The 20,261-nt window shown below is 43.1% G+C and overlaps 1 protein-coding gene across 4 annotated transcripts in view; it reads right to left on the bottom strand.

Moving 5' to 3' along the window:
- LOC147112560 (microtubule-associated protein RP/EB family member 3-like) overlaps nt 1–20,261 on the bottom strand; it is a 98,553-nt gene that overhangs the window by 26,336 nt on the left and 51,956 nt on the right. For all 4 annotated transcript variants that reach the window (XM_085996904.1, XM_085996907.1, XM_085996905.1 and 1 more), the window contains exons 4-5: nt 9,851–10,052; nt 1,022–1,167 (exon numbers count right to left, since the gene is read on the bottom strand). In XM_085996904.1, coding sequence (XP_085853030.1) covers nt 1,022–1,167; nt 9,851–10,052 — 348 coding nt within the window. The remainder of the gene's footprint in view (nt 1–1,021; nt 1,168–9,850; nt 10,053–20,261) is intronic.

A 20,261-nucleotide genomic window follows, 5' to 3' on the forward strand; every position in this document is an offset into this window, starting at 1 on the left:
TTACTTATTGTTGGAGATTTTTAGAAATTAGTTTTTTTTTTACACTTTTTCTTTGTCGCTTATCTTTCTCTCTTAATCCCATCTTTCTTTCCTTCCTTTTATTTTGCTTTCTGTATATTTGTTTAAAACTGTTATTTACATGAAAATTCAGACTGCTTTATAAGTGTGCATTTTAGGCAGAAATGTGTTATCTATTGCTGGATTAGCAGAGAAGCTTGGCAAACAAAAAACAATACAATATAATTTATGTACAGTTAATAATCATGTATTACAGTACAATGTTACGAGTGAGGTTTTTTCTTAACTATATAGGAGGCAAAGTTGCTTCAGTAGGTTTTGTAGCACCTTATTTTGGTATAAGAGACCCAGTGCTATGGAGGTCAACAGGCTAATTTAATAACCTGTACCTAATTTTGTAAGTAGTCAAGCAACATATGGCTTTGTGAAAAGGAATCATTGGCTTCTTTAAAAGTATTGGATGTTTGGAGAGAATTTTCAGCATTCTCAAGTGTAGTTTGTAATCATTTGCCCCCTTTAGAAAATTAAATAAATTAGGAAAAGTTCGTGTCAGTACAAATTGTACATTATTGGAAGAAATGGGCTGCATCGGTCAAATGGGATTATTCATTCCAAGCACTCTCAAGTCTTGTAATATAGGTTTGCTGTTATTAGGGATTTTAAAAAACTAATCTAAATACTTTTTAGCAACAGAGGATAAAAATAATTCACAGCATATTGATCAAAGAGCTAATTAGACAACGTAACCTTGTATGAAGGTCCCACCAAAATAAAAGGTTAGGAAACTTTAACATGAAGCATAACTAGCAATCAACCACTCCATTAACATATTCTTTTTACCCCATTCAGTTTCTTTGGAATTCTAAATTAATATGCTAGAGGCACTTAGTAGCTGGAGTGGAATATTCTTATTTGTACTGATTATGTGGTTTTCAGAGGAATATCTTGTGGTTGGTTACCCTTGTAGCACTAAAATGATTAAGTATACCTCTACAAAGCCTACCTGCTGGTTCAGCTCTATTATCTGGGCATCTGCATCACTGGCTCCATTTCTGGCGACGTGTTGGGTTTTCCTTATACCCATTGAGGATGGTACATTTGGTGTTCTTGTTGTCATCTTAGGTGCTGTTGGAGATGTTCTCTGCGGCACTTAAACCAGAATTGACAATAGAGAGATAATTTCAGAACAACTTCAAATATTAACTTTTGGTATTTTAGTACAGAATAGATTAATATTCTGGAAAGTAAAAAAAATTCTCTATTGATGAATCTGATCAATTCATTTTCTATATTGGGTGTGGGTGAGGGAGGAGGAATGGGGCTCAATGTAGTTATATGCTGGAAGGGAAACCCATTTTCAGGCAACCATTCATGTTATGTGAACTGACAGAAGCAGATCTTCCAAAAAGTTAACAAGACAGGTTATGTAGTATTTATCCAAAGCTGGTAAAAAAAAGTGTTAGCCTTCCAATCAAATGGTCCCCTTACAAATTTGGTTACCAAGGTAGTGATGATTTCAATTTTCATTGTATGTTGCCTTCCCTCCCCCCCGACAACATCCTCCTTGCCAAAATTTCCTTTATATCCTCACCCAAGCTTTGCATTGTGTGAGTGGCTCCTCAACCTCAATACCTTGTGCTTCTCTCCTGATTCTTCTACTCTCCTTTCTTTCCTCCCTCAACCTTACCCTCCATGTAAATGCCATTACCCACATCCAAGGCCACTCCATTGACTTTGTAACACACGAGTTGTCATCAACAAGGTCACATCACTGACAGGGTTTCATCTCTCTTTGACTCAACATGCCAACATGGTAAATCTCACCCCATCATTTGGCACTATTCCCATCCCTTTCAAAAGCAATGATAATGCCCTCTCCTATTAAAAAAAACATACTGAACCCTTCTATCTTCACAAACTACCAGCCTATCTCTCGCCCTAGCTCACTCTTTCTCTCCAAGGTACCTGAATGCATGGTTGATACCCAACTAAAAGAACAAACTTGCCTTTATAACAACTTTTATATAGCGCCTTTAAGTGGTAAAACGTTCCAATGCGGTTCACGGGAGTGTCATCGGATGAAAATTGACACCGAACCAAAAAAGGGGACATTTGGGCAGATGAGCAAATGCTTGGTCAGAGAGGTAGATTTTTAGCAGCGGCTTAAAGGAGAAGTGGTGGAGAGGCAAAGAGGTTTGGTGAATGAATTGCAGAGTTTAAGGCCGAGACAGTTGAAGGCATAGGCGTCAATGCTGGGGCGAAGGAAGTGGGGGATGCATAAGCAGCCAGAGTTGGAAGAATGCAAAGATCTTGGAGGGTTATAGGGCTAGAAGAGGTTAAAGAGATAGGAAGGGTGAGACCATGGAGGGATCTGAACACTAGGAGAATTTTGGAATTGAGGCATTGGCAGACCGGGAGTCAATGTAGGTCAGCGAGCACAGAGGTGATGGGTGAACAGGACTTGGTGCAAGTTAGGAGATGGGCAGCAGAGTTCAGGATCAGCTCAAGTTTATGGACAGTGGAAGATGGGAGGCCAGCCAGAAGAACACTGGAAGTGTTGAGTCTGGAAGTAACAAAAGCATGGATGAGGGCCGATGGGTTGAAGCAGGGGCAGAGACGGGCGATATTATAAAAAGGTAGGAGTAGCTGCTTATGATGGAGCAGATATGTGGTCGGAAGCTCAGCTCCAGGTCAAATATATGAAGGCGAGGTTGTGAACAGTCTGGTTCAGCCCGAGACAGTGGAGGGGGATGGAACTGGTGGCTAGGGAACAGAGTTTGTGGCAGGTGCCGAAGACAATGGCTTTAGCCTTTGCAAAGTTTAATTCCCAATGTTATATGATACCTTTCACGATTTCAGGATGTCTCAAAGCGCTTCAGAGCTTGGGTGTGGTCACTGTTGTAATGTAGAAAGAAAGACTTGCATTTATATAGCGCCTTTCACGACCACCAGGCGTCCCAAAGCGCTTTGCAGCCAATTAAATACTTTTGAAGTGTAGTCACTGTTGTCATGTAGGAAACGTGCAGGTAATTGCACATAGCAAGCTCCTACAAACAGCAATGTGATAATGACCAGATAATCTGTTTTTTTGTTATGTTGATTGATGGATAAATATTGGCCAGGACACTAGTGATAACTCCCCTGCACTACTTCGAAATAGTGCCATGGGATCTTTTACGTCCACCCGAGAGAGCAGACGGGGTCTCGGTTTAACATCTCATCCAAAAGACGGCACCTCCGACAGTGCAGCACTTCCTCAAGAACTGCACTGGAGGTCAGCCTAGATTTTTGTGCTCAAGTCTCTGGAGTGGGACTTGAGCCTACAACTTTCTAACCCAGAGGCAAGATTGCTGTCACTAGGCAAGGCCAACAACAACCAACACCTATATGCTCATCACTCCTTATTTGTTTCAGCCGCTCCAATTCAGTTTCTGATCCACTCACAGTACTGAAAGTTAACTGTCATTAATGGCATTCTTCGTGACTGTACCTCCAGTCCCTCTGTCGCCTTCGACGTTCATGTTGAGCTGCAAGATATTTATTTTGCTCCCCCACTAGTTGCTTGCACAGCATTCTCTCCAACTTCACCTTCCATGCTAGATGTGAGGAGCTCAGGCTTATTTATTTTGAAAATTGAAGCCATCTGCTTGGTAGCTTCTGCCTCCTTCTCTTCCCCCTTTTAAACCCCTCCCCAATCACATCTTAATTCTCCCCCTCAATCCAGCTCTGTGGGACTGCTCTCTGGTGGTCTCAACAGTATGCTCCTCCTGCGCTATGTGGGAACTTAGGGACACTTCCCGTGTCCCTGACAACCATGTGTGCAGGAAGTGTGTCCAGCTGCAGCTACTGGCAGACCGCATTACGGTGCTGGAGCAGCGATTGGATACATACTGGACCATTCATGATGCTGTGGACGTCGTGAATAGCACGTTTGATCAGTTGGTCACACCGCAGGTAAAGTTGGCACAGGCAGAGAGGGAACGGGTGACCAACAGGCAGAGTAGTAGGCGCAGGCAGGTAGTGCAGGGGTCCCCTGTGGCCATCCCCCTCTCAAACAGATATACCGCTTTGGATACTGATGGGGGGATGGCTTACCAGGGGAAGGCAGCAGCAGCCAACTTCCTGGCACCAGGAGTGGTTCTGCTGCACAGAACGGGAGGAAAAAGAGTGGGAGAGCTATAGTGATAGGGGATTCTATTGTAAGGGGAATAGATAGGCGTTTCTGCGGCCGCAAACGAGACTCCAGGATGGTGTGTTGCCTCCCTGGTGCAAGGGTCAAGGATGTCTCAGAGCGGCTGCAGAACATTTTGGAAGGGGAGGGTGAACAGCCAGTTGTCGTGGTGCATATAGGTACCAACGATATAGGTAAAAACCAGGAGGAGGTCCTAAAAGCTGAATATAGGGAGTTAGGAGGTAAATTAAAAAATAGGACCTCAAAAGGTAGTAATCTCAGGATTGCTACCAGTGCCACGTGCTAGTCAGGGTAGAATTAGAAAGATATTTCAGATGAATATGTGGCTAGAGGAATGGTGCAAGGGGGAGGGATTCAAATTTCTGGGACATTGGAACCGGTTCTGGGGGAGGTGGGACCAGTACAAAACGGATGGTTTGCACCTGGGCTGGGACCAATGTCCTAGGGGGAGTGTTTGCTAATGCTCTGGAGGGTTTAAACTAAAATGGCAGGGGGTTGGGAACCTGAGCGGAGAGACAGAGGAAAGGGAAACAAGGATAAAAGCAAAAGACAGGAAGGAGAGAAACAAAAGTGGCAGGCAGAGAAATCAAGGGTTTAAATCATACATGGCCACAGTAAATAATAATTCTAAGAGAGTTAAAAAAACAAGCTTGAAGGCTTTGTGTCTTAATGCAAGGAGCATTCGTAATAAGGTGGATGAATTAGCTGCACAAATAGAGGTAAACGACTATGATATGATTGGGATTATGGAAACATGGCTCCAGGGTGGCCAAGGCTGGGAACTCAATATCCCAGGGTATTCAATATTCAGGAAAGATAGGCAAAAAGGAAAAGGAGGTGGGGTAGCATTGCTGGTTAAAGAGGGGATTAACACAATTGAAAGGAAGGATATTAGCTCTGATGATGTAGAATCTGTATGGGTAGAACTGAAAAATACCAAGGGGCAGAAAACGTTATAGTGGGAGTGGTATATAGACCTCCAAACAGTAATGCGGAGGTCGGGGATGTCATTAAATGGGAAATTAGAGAAGCGTGCAATAAGGGCACAGCAGTTATCATGGGTGACTTTAATCTACATATAGATTGGGCTAACCAAATTAGTAACAATACTGTGGAGGAGGAATTCCTGGAGTGTATACGGGATGATTTCCTGGACCAATATGTCGAGGAACCAACTAGAGATCAGGCCATCTTAGACTGGGTATTATGTAATGAGAAAGGATTAATTAGCAATCTTGTTGTGCGAGGCCCCTTGGGTCAGAGCGATCATCATAATATGATCGAATGCTTCATTAAGAAGAGTGAAATAGTTGACTCAGAGACTAGGGTCCTGAATTTAAATAAAGGGGACTACGATGGTATGACGTGCGAGTTGGGTAGGATTGACTGGGGAATGACACTCAAAGGGTTGACGGTAGTTGGGCAATGGCAAACATTCAAAGATTGCATGGATGAACTACAGAATTTGTTCATCCCAATTTGGCATAAAAATAAAACAAAAAAGGTGACTCAACCGTGGCTAACAAGGGAAATTAGGGATAGCATAAGATCCAAGGAGAGGACATATAAATTGGCCAGAAAAAGCAGTAAACCTGAGGATTGGGAGCAGTTTAGGATTCAACAAAGGAGGACAAAGGGATTAATTAAGAGGGGGAAAATAGAATATGAGAGTAAGCTTTCAGGGAACATAAAAACTGACTAAAAGCTTTTATAGATATGTGAAGAGAAAAAGATTGGTGAAGTCAAGCGTAGGTCCCTTGCAGTCAGAATCAGGGGAATTTATAATGGGGAACAAAGAAATGGCAGACCAATTAAATACATATTCTGGTTCTGTCTTCACAAAGGAGGACACAAATAACCTCCCAAAGATGTCGGGGAACATAGGGTCTAATGACAGGGAGGAACTGATAGAAATCAGTATTTGTAGGGAAATGTTGTTAGGGAAATTGATGGGATTGAGGGCAGACAAATCCCCAGGGCCCGATAACCTACATCCTAGGGTACTTAAGGAAGTGGCCCTAGAAATAGTAGATGCATTGCGGGATATCTTCCAAAATTCGATAGACTCTGGAACAGTACCCATGGATTGGCGGGTAGCTAATGTTACCCCACTGTTCAAAAAGGGTGGTAGAGAGAAAACGGGGCATTACAGACCGGTAAGCCTGACATCGGTAGTGGGGAAAATGCTAGAGTCCATTATAAAGGATGTAATAGCAGAGCACTTGGAAAAGTGACCGGATCGGACAAAGTCAACATGGATTTACAAAAGGTAAATCGTGCTCGACTAAGCTACTGGAATTTTTTGAGGATGTAACTGGTAAAATAGATAAGGGAGAACCAGTGGATGTGATGTATTTGGATTTTCAAAAGGCTTTTGATAAGGTCCCGCATAAGAGATTAGCGTGTAAAATTAAGGCACATGGGATTGGGGGCAAGGTATTGACTTGGATAGAGAACTGGTTAGCAGACAGAAAGCAAAGAGTTGGAATAAACGGCTCTTTTTCCGAGTGGCAGGCAGTGACTAGTGGGGTACCTCAGGGGTCGGTCCTTGGACCCCAGCTATTCACAATATATATTAATGATCTGGATGAGGGAACTAGATGTAATATCTCCAAGTTTGCAGATGACACAAAGCTGGGTGGGCGTGTGTGTTGTGAGGAGGATACCGATAAACTCCAGTATGATCTGGACAGGTTGGGTGATTGGGCAGAAGCATGGCAGATGCAATATAACGTGGATAAATGTGAGGTTATTCACTTTGGTGTCAAAAACAAGGCGGCAGATTATCTGAATGGCAAGAGATTGGGAGAAGGGGAAGTGCAACGAGACCTGGGCGTCCTTGTGCACCAGTCGCTGAAAGTAAGCATGCAGGTGCAGCAGGCAGTTAAGAAGGCAAATGGTATGTTGGCCTTTGTAGCGAGAGGGTTTGAGTACAGGAACAAGGATGTCTTGCTGCAGTTGTACAGGGCCTTGGTGAGACCACATCTGGAGTATTGTGTGCAGTTTTGGTCGCCTTATCTGAGGAAGGATGTTCTTGCCATGGAAGGAGTGCAGCGAAGATTCACCAGGCTGATACCTGGGATGGCAGGAATAACGTATGAGGAGAGATTGGGTCGACTGGGCTTATACTCGCTGGAGTTTAAAGATTGAGAGGGGATCTCATCGAAACTTATAAAATTCTAACAGGACTAGACAGACTAGATGCTAGAAGGATGTTCCCGATGGTCGGGGAGTCCAGAACCAGGGGTCACAGTCTAAGGATAAAGGGTAAGCCATTTAGGACAGAGATGAGGAGGAATTTCTTCACCCAGAGAGAGGTGAACCTGTGGAATTTTCTACCACAGAAGGCAGTGGAAGCCAATTCATTAAATATATTCAAGAAGGAGTTGGATATATTTCTTAAGACTAAAGGGATCAAGGGATATGGAGAGAAGGCAGGAACAGGGTACTGATTTTGGACAATCAGCCATGATCTCATTGAATGGCGGAGCAGGCTCGAGGGGCCGAATGGCCTACTCCTGCTCCTATCTTCTATGTTTCTATGTAACTACATTTCTTCCAATGACCAGCAGCCACACATCTCTGGTTCTGACTATCAACTTCTTTGACTACCCACCATGGTTAGACCTAATGGCATGCAAACTCCAAGCTTTACTAAATGCCGAGATGAGTTTAAAATCCCAGATTCATTCATTCCCCAAGAAGTTCTTCACTTCTGGAGCATATCACCCCCACCATCGCTGAAACATTTACGAACACTTTCATCACCTCAATTTCTGAAATGCTCTTCAGAAGCTTCATCGTTCACTTACTTCAGCTAATCTAGAACACACTCTTCTGAATTCCATCTTTCACAAACTCCTGTACACCAGGCACCTAATTTTCAAGGTTCACTGGCTCCAAAAAAATCACTCCTTATCCCCCATTCCCCTGACTCTGGATTACAGCTTGTTCCCCACTCCCTCAAGCTCCGATCTTTCAGCCACTATGTCTGTGCCCTCTGGAAATTTCTTCCAATGTACTGGCCTTGCTGCTTCTATGTTTTATTACGTTAAAGGTGCTATATAAATGTAAGTTGATGTTGCTTTTAAAAGCATCCTAAAATTGGGCTTCAGTCTCTCTCTTCCCACCCCCCTAAATTCATTCATTTTGTGCTCGGTGTTCACCTCTCCCACGTGTAAACTGAGCTGAGATGTTTGTCCAAGAGAGCAGGACTAAATAGAATTTAAGTTGTTGGGCAACTAGGTACAGTTCATTGAAAAAGTCACAAATTGTTGAAATGAGAAAATCCCATGGGGAACAGTGGGGAGAGGTACACTCACACCTTCTGCAAAGTAATGCAACTCTCATTACACTGGAAGTGTGGATAGATAATCTGTATCAATCAGAATGTGAGCTAGGTAAGCTTTGCCTTTAATTGGAAAAAGTTCCAGTCAATCTGCTCTATTGAAGAGGAGGCTGTCACTGGGAAGAAGCAACACAGCAAAGACAGCCCAAACTTTGGAAAAGACGACAGAGTCCCAAAGCATGACAGGCTTTAGGACAGCTGACAAATCTCTCCTTATCCTTAACTGTTCCCCAAGAACAACCACTTTATCACATCACCTTCTTTCCCCTTCGCTTAACTGTTCCACCAATGCTATGTGATCGCCAAGCACTCCTCAATATACAGTGTTATTCAAGTATATACTGTATAGCTATTATAGCAACTCAATATATATCCTTATATAAGTACTGTCCAAACAAAATTCATGATTACATTAAAATCTATTACATATAAAATCACTGAAAGGTCACAACATTCCACTTCAAAATGCATGGAAAATCCATATGTCAACCTTCCCCATGGGATTTTCTCATTTAAAAAATGTCCACATTTACCCACAATACCCATTAGGCCTGTAGGTGGTACAGTGGTAGGTGGTTTTAATGGTAAATACCATCACCATTTGGTTCAAATTAATAGTTTTTACTCTATTCTGGTGTTTTGAGTCCGTTTGCAGCTCGACATCCTGGAAACTGCATAGTTCTGCAAAGACTACTCTATTTATTATGTTTTATGAAAGTATGTTCATCAGTGCATTATTTTAATAATTTATTTTTCCCTGCTGCTTCCTTTACTGTGGCTGCCCCAGCCAAAGTTAAGCTCCCCCTCCCTTCCAGCTATCTTGCTTCCCTGACCCAAATGGCACTCACTCCCAAGACTGGCCTTTGGCTCTCCCAACACTGGTCATTCTTCTTTGCTATGCCTGCCAGCCTGGCTTCTGCTCCAGTTCCCTTCCCCACACCTTCTGTAATCACTTTCCTCTTTAGAAACATAAATGTCATCAGTTCTTCTTACTTGCACTGAATTGAGGCTCCTCACAGTCCCATTTTTCTGCTTTCCTCCATACCCTTTAATATTCCTCCTCTTTAGGTAATTATACAGTACATTTTTGAATGACGTAATCAATTTAGCATTGATCAACACTCGTGGCACTGCATTCCACAATCTGATAACTGTGGCTAGCATTTATCTTCAACACATACCCTCTGCATGTAAACTCAGCATGTAAAATAAGATCATCAGTTGAGTTATCATTTGGGAGTATGCTCAGAGGGGACAACATTTCATAACCCAACAGGCAATCAGAAATTTACCTGCAGTGCCCACAGGTCTCTTCGGTTTGTTGAATATTTGTTCACCTGGGTTGTGTGGTGGAATTACATCCTGTCCTTGTCTTGCAGAAACTGGGTCATAATCCTTTCCATCGTAGTTTGCATCAAAAAGTTTCTTAAACCATTGAACAAATTCAAAATTGTCTTGGAACTTTCCTTTTACTAATTTTTCTACTGGAATAATCTGAAAACAAAAACGAACACATAAATTTCTTGTCCGATCTAGTTCGTTCTTATTCTTCAAATTAAGCTATCCTCCATATACCTATGGTACAGATCAAATCCATTAAATCTTACATGTAAAATTTTCAATGTATTTGCCTCCTTAAGAGTACGTCATCACCCCAGGATTTGATTGCCCTTGCTCTGCTTTATAGAGAAAAGATGTATTACTCTTCAATTATTTTATTTCAGCAAAGAATAATTGAGCCATATTTACCAAATGTAAATTTTTGCTTCCTATATTAATTTTATGTTTACACAATTCAAGCTAGGTTTGTAAAAAGGCATAGATAACGAGCACCCCCCCCCCCCATCAATAAGAGAGAAACTGCAAAATACAGATAGCATTTTATTCCTCAATTCAGAAAAAATGTGCAGAGCAGAGTAAGATGGGAAAACTGGGCTTAGAGAAGTGAAGAATTTCATTCAAAGAATAGTCCTGAGGATTTTCAAAATGCTCTGAGTAATGTTCTACACGAGGCTTTTATAGAAGGCTTATGGAATTGTTTGCCAACAAAATGATGATGACGACAAATGAAAAAGATTGTTTGGGAAGCAATGACTTGTAGAGTCCCACAAGGATATGTTGGACAACTCAAATGATATGGGGAGGATACCTCTGGTAATATTACAAACGTTTCAATGTATGTGACAAGATGAGCGCTTTACAGCATGTGGTTTACATTCCAAGGGTTCGAGAAAAATCAAGCCGATGAATTCCTTCCTTTCTTCCCTACAATTTTTCGAGTTTCTCTACTAGTCCATTGTCTCTTGAAAGTAATGACATGCTGGAGTGCCAGCGACCTGTTGACGAGGAGATTATTCATTTGTAAGCCAGTATGGTGAGTGGCAGTGCACTATTCAACTGGGAATGTGGGAGTAAAAAGATCAAAGTCAAGAAGGCCAAAAGCATATAAACTCTTCAAAAAACATTGTCTTGATTTCTATGCAGGCTAATTCCAAAAGCCCACCTAGGCTGTAAGTCAAAATCTCTGTTGAGCCAAGCCCTTTTCCTCATAAATATTAATTGTTCAAGCAGAGATGAGAAGATTTTCCCCCCAATGAGTAACGGATATGTGGAACTGACTAGCAAATGCTATGCCAATTCCATTTTTTTTTTAAAACAAAGGCTAGTTAAGCATCTGGTTAAATATGGGATTGAAGATTATAAGGACATACAGTGGTGATCCAACACATGTATTAAACAAACTGGCCTTCTACTGGAACCACAGATAACTAACTTGTTAAATATAACTTGTCAGTATTGTATATGTTGGTTGTATGCTTGGATTAATATTCTGAAATTTTATTTTGCTCCAAAATATTTTTTTATTCCATACTTTGTTACTTTCCTTATATTAGTCAATATAATCCCCAGAGCAGTGGGAGATATATGGAAAGACTGACAAAGGGCCATCAATTTTGTATTCACTGCAAAGGTATGTGCCGGGAACACCTTAATCTGAATCAAGTATGAATGTGTTCTTTTGTTTGACTGGTACATTTGCATGGTATGGGCATTAATAATTTAAACAAATACATCAGATGCAATAGCACCAAACCATTCGCCAGTTCTACCTTTGAAAATACAGGAGCAGGAAAGGGAGGAAGATGAAATAGTGACAATCTGCAGCTCAACCACACAAGACAAATATGAAGTTGGACTTATCCTTCAACTCTAGCCCCTCGTGCATCCCCCACTCCCTTCGCTCCACCATTGCTGGTCATGCCTTCAGCCGTGCAATTCCCACGCTCTGCAATTCCCACCTTAAATCTCTCCGTCCTTCTCTCCTACTTTAAGACCCTCCTTCAAACCCACCTTGATCTTTTGGTCACTCATCCTATAATCTCCTCCTTTGGCTCTGTCAATTTTTGTCTGATTACACTCCTGTGAAGAACCTTGGGACATGTTCCTATGTTGCTGTACTATTCCTAGGAATGATTCTTACACCTGGAGAAGTGCCCACTTGTAGCTTACACTAAAACGACAGGAGAAAATAAATGGTGACAGTGGCTGCAAGGAAGTGCTTTTAAAACTCAGATTTATTGGCTTTGAATCTAAACCCATGTTATATGGAAGAGAACAAATAATGCAAACTAGAAAGTATTGACTGAATTGAATCATATTGCTAGGATGAAGTTGGTACTAAACCAATGATCTAGAAGTCTTGAGTTCAAATCCCAAACTGAATTCAATAAAAGGTGCTAATTTGCATGCTAGCACCTGAAAAAGGCCATGAAAGCTGCTGGATTGTCATAAAAATCCAACTGTTTCAGTGCCCAGTTGCAACACATGACTCTAGAATCCACACTACATAGCTGACACTTAATGCCCTCTGAAGTGATCTAGAAAGTTACTCAGTTGTCCAATCAGTACAAAGTTAGAAGGCAGCCCACTACCATCCTTAACAGGGCAATTAAAATAGCCTCACCAATGTCATCATATTCCAAGAACAAAATGAAAGCATCCTAATTAATTAACTTTTAAACAGATTCAATCTAGTTCCTAAGGAGTTCGAGTTATTACATGAAAAATGATGATTTCGACAGCAGATTGGAAAATCAGGTGTCACTAGAAAAAGGTCTTGTGGAAAAATGAAAACAACACTAGTAAGAAGCAATCTGACTCTGGGGTTAAGGTTTTTAGAGCTGCAGACTTATCGGAGCTGCATCCAATTTTTAAAAATTATTTATTCTTGAGATGTGTGCGTCGTTAGCAAGGCCAGCATTTGTTGCCCTTGAGAAGATAATGGTGACCACAATAAGTAGGGAGTTCCAGGATTTTGAACCAACAGCGAGGGCACAACAGTTATCATGGGTGACTTTAATCTACATATAGATTGGGCTAACCAAATTAGTAGCAATACTGTGGAAGAGGAATTCCTGGAGTGTATACGAGTTGGTTTCCTGGACCAATATGTCGAGGAATCAACTAGAGATCAGGCCATCTTAGACTGGGTATTATGTAATGAGAAAGGATTAATTAGCAATCTTGTTGTGCGAGGCCCCTTGGGTCGGAGCGATCATAATATGATCGAATTCTTCATTAAGATGGAGAGTGAAGTAGTTGACTCAGAGACTAGGGTCCAGAATTTAAATAAAGGAAACTACGATGGTATGAGGCGTGAGTTGGGTAGGATTGATTGGGGAATGTTACTCAAAGGGTTGACGGTGGATAGGCAATGGCAAACATTCAAAGATCGCATGGATGAACTACAGAATTTGTTCATCCCAATTTGGCATAAAAATAAAACAAAAAAGGTGACTCAACCGTGGCTAACAAGGGAAATTAGGGATAGCATAAGATCCAAGGAGAGGACATATAAATTGGCTAGAAAAAGCAGTAAACCTGAGGATTGGGAGCAGTTTAGGATTCAGCAAAGGAGGACAAAGGGATTAATTAAGAGGGGGGAAATAGAGTATGAGAGTAAGCTTTCAGGGAACATATAAACTGACTGTAAAAGCTTTTATAGATATGTGAAGAGAAAAAGATTGGTGAAGTCAAGCGTAGGTCCCTTGCAGTCAGAATCAGGGGAATTTATAATGGAGAACAAAGAAATGGCAGACCAATTAAATACATACTTTGGTTCTGTCTTCACAAAGGAGGACACAAATAACCTCCCAGAGATGTCGGGGAACATAGGGTCAAATGAGAGGGAGGAACTGAAAGAAATCAGTATCTGTTGGGAAATGGCGTTAGGGAAATTGACGGGATTGAAGGCCGATAAATCCCCAGGGCCTGATAATCTACATCCTAGGGTACTTAAGGAAGTGGCCCTAGAAATAGTAGATGCATTGCTGGTCATCTTCCAAAATTCGATAGACTCTTCCCATAGATTGGAGGGTAGCTAATGTTACCCCACTATTCAAAAAAGGTGGTAGAGAGAAAACGGGGAATTATAGACCGGTAAGCCTGACATCGGTAGTGGGGAAAATGCTAGAGTCCATTATAAAAGATGTAATAGCAGAGCACTTGGAAAACAGTGACAGGATCGGACAAAGTCAACATGGATTTCAAAAGGTAAATCGTGCTTGACTAATCTACTGGAATTTTTTGAGGATGTAACTGGTAGAATAGATAAGGGAGAACCAGTGGATGTGGTGTATTTGGACATTCAGAAGGCTTTCAATAAAGTCCCGCATAAGAGATTAGCGTGTAAAGTTAAGGCACATGGGATTGGGGGCAAGGTACTGACTTGGATAAAGAAATGGTTGGCAGACAGGAAGCAAACAGTTGGAATAAATGGGTCTTTTTCCGAGTGGCAGGCAGTGACTAGTGGGGTACCACAGGGATCGGTCCTAGGACCCCAGCTATTCACAATATACAGGAAACTTTGGTTTATCCAGAGGTTAACTGTCCGGAATGCTCGATCCACCGGCACAATTCAGGAGTCGGTTCAGTAAGTTTTTTTTCTTTTCGTTGCTTTTTTTCCCCCCCAGTCAGGCTCTGCAAGGTCTAGCTAAAGCTGTTGCTTAGCTACAGAGACGCTTGCAAGCTTCGGCCGACTGTTTAGAAGCTGGGTTTGTTGCTAGATACGGAGCTCAAAAGCTCCGTATGTTTTAACATTAGCGCTGGTTTGTCTGGCAGTTTTGATGGGACGGCAACAGCTCGGTCCCGTCGGTGCCGGATATCACAAAGTTTCCTGTATATTAATGATCTAGGCGAGGGAACTAGATGTAATATCTCCAAGTTTGCAGACAACAATGCTGGGTGGACGTGTGTGCTGTGAGGAGGATGCCGAGAAACTCCAGTATGATTTGGACAGGTTGGGTGATTGGGCAGAAGCACGGCAGATGCAGTATAATGTGGATAAGTGCGAGGTTATCCACTTTGGTGGCAAAAACAGGAAGGCAGATTATCTGAACGGCAATAGATTGGGAGAAGGGGAAGTGCAACGAGACCTGTGTGTCCTTGTGCACCAGTCGCTGAAGGTAAGCATGCTGGTGCAGCAGGCGGTTAAGAAGGTAAATGGTATGTTGGCCTTCATAGCGAGAGGGTTCGAGTACAAGAACAAGGATGTCTTGCTGCAGTTGTACAGGGCCTTGGTGAGACCACATCTGGAGTAGTGTGTGCAGTTTGGTCGTCTTATCTGAGGAGGGATGTTCTTGCCAGGGAGGGAGTGTAGCGAAGATTCACCAGACTGATATCTGGGATGGCAGGAATGACATATGAGGAGAGATTGGGTCGATTGGGCTTGTACTCGCTGGAGTTTAGAAGAATGAGAGGGAATCTCATTGAAATTTATAAAATTCTAACAGGGCTGGACAGACTGGATGCAAGAAGGATGTTCCCGATGGCCGGGGAGTCCAGAACCAGGGGTCACAGTCTAAGGATAAGGGGTAAGCCATTTAGGACAGAGATGAGGAGAAATTTCTTCACCCAGAGAGTGGTGAACCTGTGAAATTCTCTACCACAGAAGGGAGTGGAGGCCAATTCATTAAATATATTCAAGAAGAAGTTGGATATATTTCTTAAGGCTAAAGGGATCAAGGGATATGGGGAGAAGGCAGGGACAGGGTACTGAATTTGGATGATCAGCCATGATCTCATTGAATGGCGGTGCAGGCTCGAGGGGCCGAATGGCCTACACCTGCTCCTATCTTCTATGTTTCTATCTTTCTATGAAGGAACTGCGATATATGTCCAAGTCAGGATGGTGTGTGACTTGGAGGGAAACTTGAAGGTGATGGTGTTCCCATGCACCTGCTGCCCTTGTCCTTCTAGATGGTGGACGTTGCAGGTTTGGGAGGTACTGTTGAAGATAATGAATATGTCAGGCTGTTGATTAGAATCTGTGGGGCAGTTCTCCCAACTTTGGCACCTATCCCCAGATGTAGCTGTTTGATACAACTGAGTGGCTTGCTAAGCCATTTCAGAGGACAGTCAAGAGTCAACCACGTTGCTATGAGACTGAAGTCACATATAGGCTAGATCAGGTAAGGACGGCAGGTTTCATTCCGTAAAAGGTAATTATTGAACTAGTTGGGTTTTTAATGACTATCCGACAGCTCCATGGTCACTTTTACCGATACCAGCTTTTAATTCCAGATTTATTTAGTTTAAAAAAAAAACTGAATTCAAATTAACAATTTGACTTGTGCTCTGGATTACTAGTCCAGTAACAATCACTACGCTACTGCACCCTGTGAGGTCCACACCTAACTGAAAATGCCCCATGTAATCACTGAATAAAGAATTCTGATCTCTACAAGGTCAGAAATGACCTTGTTGAACACAAAATAATTTTGAGTAATAAAGAGAAAAAAAACTTACATTTATATAGCGCCTTTCACACGACCACCAGACATCACAAAGCGCTTTAAAGGAATTCTACACTGGAATTTTATGCTTGAATCAGGTATTCATTCAAAGGTTACTATCTATAGTAAAAATCCTTAATGTTTGTTTCAACATTTATAGAGGCAAGCAGTTCTCCCATGGTATTGCACATGGGTAGTCTGGGTCTAGAGTGTGATTGTGATGTTCAGCCAGTAAACTGACCTGCCCCACGGCTCCAAAATTCCTAAATAGGCAAATCCAAGCAAATAACGCTGCTTGTAAACTGAGGGCAATTGTAACTTCTTGTAAATTTGTGACTTCAAATGAAAAGAATAAATCATGAAAATAGCTACCTTTAAAAAAATGTTTTGCATCTGTAACAACATGTGACACTGCAGTGCTATGGCTGGAGTGTGACAGACACGCATTAGGAACACAAGAACAGGATTAGGCCATTCGGTCCCTTGAGCATGTTCTGCCATTCCATTAGATTATGGTTGATGCAAGAGTATATAAATAAATAAATGGAGATATCTCAGCTAATTGCTCTATGTGGGAATTCAGGGACGCTGCCAGTGTCCCTGACCAACACGTGTGCCAGAAATGCATCCAGCTGCAGCTACTAACGGGCCGTCTTGGGGCGCTGGAGCTGCGGGTGGATGGGTTGTGGAGCATTCACGATGCTGAGAGGGTCGCGAATTACTCGTACAGTGAGTTGGTCACACCGCAGGGTAGGGCTGCACAGGCAGAAGGGAAATGGGTGACCACCAGGCGGAACAATAGAAGCAGGCAAGTAGTGCAGGGGACCCCTGTGGCCATCCCACTTTCAACCAGGTATACCGCTTTGGATACTGTTGGGGGGGATGACTTATCAGGGGAAGGCAGCAGCAGCCAACTTCCTGGCACTGGGGGTGCTCCTGCTGCCCAGGAAGGGAGGAAAAAGAGTGGGAGAGCAATAGTGGTAGGGGATTCTATAGAGGCCACAGCTGGAGTACTGTGTGCGGTTCTGGTCACCTCACTATAGGAAGGATGTGATTGCTTTGGAGAGGGTGCAGAGAAGATTCACCAGGATGTTACCTGGGATGGAGCGCCTCAGCTATGAAGAGAGGCTGGACAGGCTGGGGTTGTTTTCCTTGGAGCAGAGAAGGCTGAGGGGGGACCTGATTGAGGTGTACAAAATGATGAGGGGCATAGATAGGGTAGATAAAGAGGAACTTTTCCCCTTAGTGGGGTGGTCAATAACAAGGGGGCATAGATTCAGGGTAAGGGGCAGGAGATTTAGAGGGGATTTGAGGAGGAACTTTTTCACCCAGAGGGTGGTTGGAATGTGGAACTCAATGCCTGAAAGGGTGGTAGAGGCAGGAACCCTCACAACATTCAAGAAGCATTTGGATGAGCACTTGAAATGCCATTGCATACAAGGCTATGGACCAAATGCTGGAAAATGGGATTAGACTGGACAGGGATGGATGGGCGGCGCAGACACGATGGGCCGAAGGGCCTCTTTCTGTGCTGTAAAACTCTATGACTCTAAGGGGAACAGACAGGCGTTTCTGTGGCCGTAGACGTGAATCCAGGATGGTTTGTTGCCTCCCTGGTGCCAGGGTCAAGGATGTCACTGAGCGGCTGCAGGGCATTCTGGAGGGGGACGGCGAACAGCCAGAGGTCGTGGTCCACATTGGTACCAACGACATAGGTAAAAAGAGGGATGAGGTCCTGCAGCAAGAATTTAGGGAGCTAGGTAGAAGATTAAAGAGCAGGACCTCAAAGGTTGTAATCTCTGGATTACTCCCGGTGCCACGTGCTAGTGAGTATAGAAATAGGAAGATAGAACAGATGAATGCGTGGCTAAAGGGATGGTGCAGGAGGGAGGGCTTTAGTTTCCTGGATCACTGGGTCTGCTTCTGGGAAAGGTGGGACTTGTACAAGTCGGACGGTTTACACCTAAACCAGAGGGGGACCAATATCCTTGCGGGGAGGTTTGCTAGCACTGTTGGGGGGGGGGGGGGGGGGGGGGTTTAAACTAACTTGGCAGGGGGATGGAATACAGAGTGGAGCTATAGTAGGGGGTGATTTACAGCCAAATACGGAGGAAAAAACAAGTCAGCTGGGAAGGCAGAGCAAATATGTGAAGGCAAAAAGGGAATATGGCAAGGCTGGAAGGCATTTATTTTAATGCAAGGAGTCTTGCAAATAAGGTGGATGAACTGAAGTTGTTGTTGAACACATGGGAGTACGATATTGTTGCTATCACAGAGACATGGTTGAGGGAGGGTCAGGACTGGCAGCTCAATATTCCGGGGTATAGAATCTTCAGGCGAGACAGAGGGGGGTGTAAAAGGGGAGGGGGTGTTGCAATATTAATTAAGGAGTCAATTACTGCTGTAAGGAGGGATGATATATTAGCGGGTTCCTCTAATGAGGCCATATGGGTAGAACTTAAAAACAAAAAGGGGGCAAGCACTTTGCTGGGAGTGTACTATAGGCCCCCGAACAGTCAGGGGGAGATAGAGGAACAGATATGTAGGCAAATCTCAGAGAAGTGCGAAAATAATAGGGTAATAATAGTGGGGGATTTCAACTTCCCCAATATTAATTGGGATAGTCAGAGTGTGAAAGGCTTAGAGGGTGCAGAATTCTTAAAGTGCATCCAGGAGAGCTTTTTGAGCCAACATGTAGAAAGTCCTACAAGAGAGGGGGCGGTACTGGACCTAATTCTAGGGAATGTAGCCGGGCAAGTGGTGGAAATGTCAGTAGGAGAGCATTTTGGCGACAGTGACCATAATTCAGTGAGATTTAAGGTGGTCATGGAAAAAGACAAAGACGGCCCAGAAATAAGGGTTCTAAATTGGGGGAAGGCCGATTTTAATATGATAAGGCAGGATCTGGCCAAAGTGGACTGGGAGCAGCTACTTATAGGAAAATCCACATCAAAGCAGTGGGAGACTTTCAGAAGGGAAAGAGAGAGAGTACAACGCCAACATGTTCCCGTAAAGGTCAAGGGTGGGACCAACAAGCAAAGGGAACCTTGGATGACAAGGGATATACAAAAATGCATTAGGAAAAAAAGGGGGGCTTTTGGCAGTTACAAAAGACTAAAGACGGAGGAAATCTAAAGACGGAGGAAGCCCTAGAGGAGTATAAAAAGTGCAGGGGCATACTTAAAAAAGAAATTAGGAGAGCGAGGAGGGGCCATGAAATAACACTGGCGAGCAAAATAAAGGAAAATCCTAAGATGTTTTACAAGTATATTAAGGGCAAGAGGATAACCAGTGAAAGGGTAGGGCCCATTAGGGACCAAAGTGGCAATCTGTGTGTAGAGCCAGATGATGTAGGCGGGGTTTTAAATGAATTTTTTGCATCTGTGTTCACTATGGAGAAAGACGATGTAGATATAGAAATCGGGCAGGGGGACTGTGATATACTTGAACATATTAGCATCGAGAGGGAGGAGGTACTAGCGGTTTTAGCAGGCCAAAAAGTGGATAAATCCCCAGGCCCGGACGAGATGTATCCCAGACTGCTGTGTGAGGCAAAGGAGGAGATTGCAGGGACTCTGACACAAATTTTCAGAACCTCTCTGGCCACAGGGGATGTACCAGAGGACTGGAGAACAGCTAACGTAGTACCATTATTCAAGAAGGGTAGCAGGGATAAACCAGGGAATTACAGGCCAGTGAGCCTAACATCTGTGGTAGGGAAATTATTGGAAAAAATTCTGAGGGACAAAATTAGTCTCCACTTGGAGAGGCAAGGATTAAATCGGGGATAGTCAGCATGGCTTTGTCAAGGGTAAATCATGTCTGACCAATCTGATTGAATTTTTCGAGGGGGTGACTAGGTGTGTGGATGAGGGAAATGCTGTGGATGTGGTATACATGGACCTCAGTA

Source organism: Somniosus microcephalus, chromosome 9, assembly GCF_052327205.1.
Source record: "Somniosus microcephalus isolate GS21.2 chromosome 9, FLI_Smic_1.0, whole genome shotgun sequence".
In the NCBI taxonomy this organism is placed as follows: Eukaryota; Metazoa; Chordata; class Chondrichthyes; order Squaliformes; family Somniosidae; genus Somniosus; species Somniosus microcephalus.